Consider the following 1,192-nt stretch of genomic DNA (forward strand, 5'->3'; position numbering starts at 1 on the left):
TTTTGTTTTTTTTTAATTGGGTCTAACTTTTTAACCCTTTTTCCTAGTCTATGTCTTTTAATTAGAGAAGTAAGGCCATTTACATGAGCTCTTATTGGAGGTGTAGACTTGTTCCTGTCATTTCATTTTTCTTTCTTTATCTTCCAAATTTGTTGCTCATTTCTTGAAGTTGGATGGTTTCCTATATTGATAATGTTTGATTTTTTGCTATTTCTCATTTGCATATCACGTTGGCAGAACTGGGATCCTGTTTCTTGTAAGCGTTTTTGTTTCAGTGTCAGTGAATTTAAGAAGGAAAATAAAGTCAGTCTTGCTACTAGTTAGTAACTTCGTAAATTATTGTTTGGGAGAAAGTAGTATTCTATACCTGTTTTATGAGCTTTAAATTTTTTAAAATTTGAGGGTAGAACTATTTCTTTTGTCTTACTATTATAATTGAATATCATTTCATTTACACTTCATTGATTCTATTTAATTTCTTTTTTTTTTTAAACAGGGTTTTTCTACACAGTTCAGATTTGTACTGATCCTCTTGTCTCAGCCTCCCCAGTGCTGGGATTACAGGTGTGCACTACCACGCCTGGTTCGGGGGTTCTGGGGATTGAACTCGGGTCCTTCCATTTGCCAGACAGGCACTTAGACTGCAGAACTATCTCCCCAGTCATCATTTTTTATTTATTTATTTATTTATTTATTTATTTATTTATTTTTGGCGTTACCAGGGGTCACACTCAGGACCTTGCACTTGCCAGGCAGGCGCTTATGCCACTGAGCTATATCCCTGGCCCCCCACATTTTCTTATAATTCTTTATTTTTATATTCAATCCAGAGACATTTGTGTAAGATCAGAAAATCATGTATCATTACAGCTGTTTGTCTAGCATAGACTATTAGCTGGCGTGAAAGCTTCACAATGGTTAATAAGTGAGAGCTTGTTCTGATATATTTTATCATTGTTTTAGAATTGCTTCAGTTCTGCATGAAAATTTGGAAAAATATGGACCAATAGAGCTATTGAAGATAACTCAAGCATTAATTTTTCTGCATTTTCAAAGTAAAGAGGTTTTCATGAAACTCAGAGAATTACTACTTAGGTAAGTTTTTTTTTCAAAAGAAATGTCCGGGCTGGTGAGATGGCTCAGTGGTCTAAAGCACCTACTTAGAACAAGCTTAGCAAAGCACAGGGACCGC

At 35.0% G+C, this 1,192-nt stretch overlaps 1 protein-coding gene across 4 annotated transcripts in view; it reads left to right on the forward strand.

The window, feature by feature from the left end:
• Positions 1 to 1,192, forward strand: part of Fastkd1 (FAST kinase domains 1) — a 51,691-nt gene that overhangs the window by 30,006 nt on the left and 20,493 nt on the right. For all 4 annotated transcript variants that reach the window (XM_004634775.3, XM_023719075.1, XM_023719076.1 and 1 more), the window contains one exon: positions 964 to 1,095. In XM_004634775.3, coding sequence (XP_004634832.2) covers positions 964 to 1,095 — 132 coding nt within the window. The remainder of the gene's footprint in view (positions 1 to 963; positions 1,096 to 1,192) is intronic.

This window comes from Octodon degus, unplaced genomic scaffold, assembly GCF_000260255.1.
Source record: "Octodon degus isolate 3935 unplaced genomic scaffold, OctDeg1.0 scaffold00065, whole genome shotgun sequence".
Taxonomy (NCBI): Eukaryota; Metazoa; Chordata; class Mammalia; order Rodentia; family Octodontidae; genus Octodon; species Octodon degus.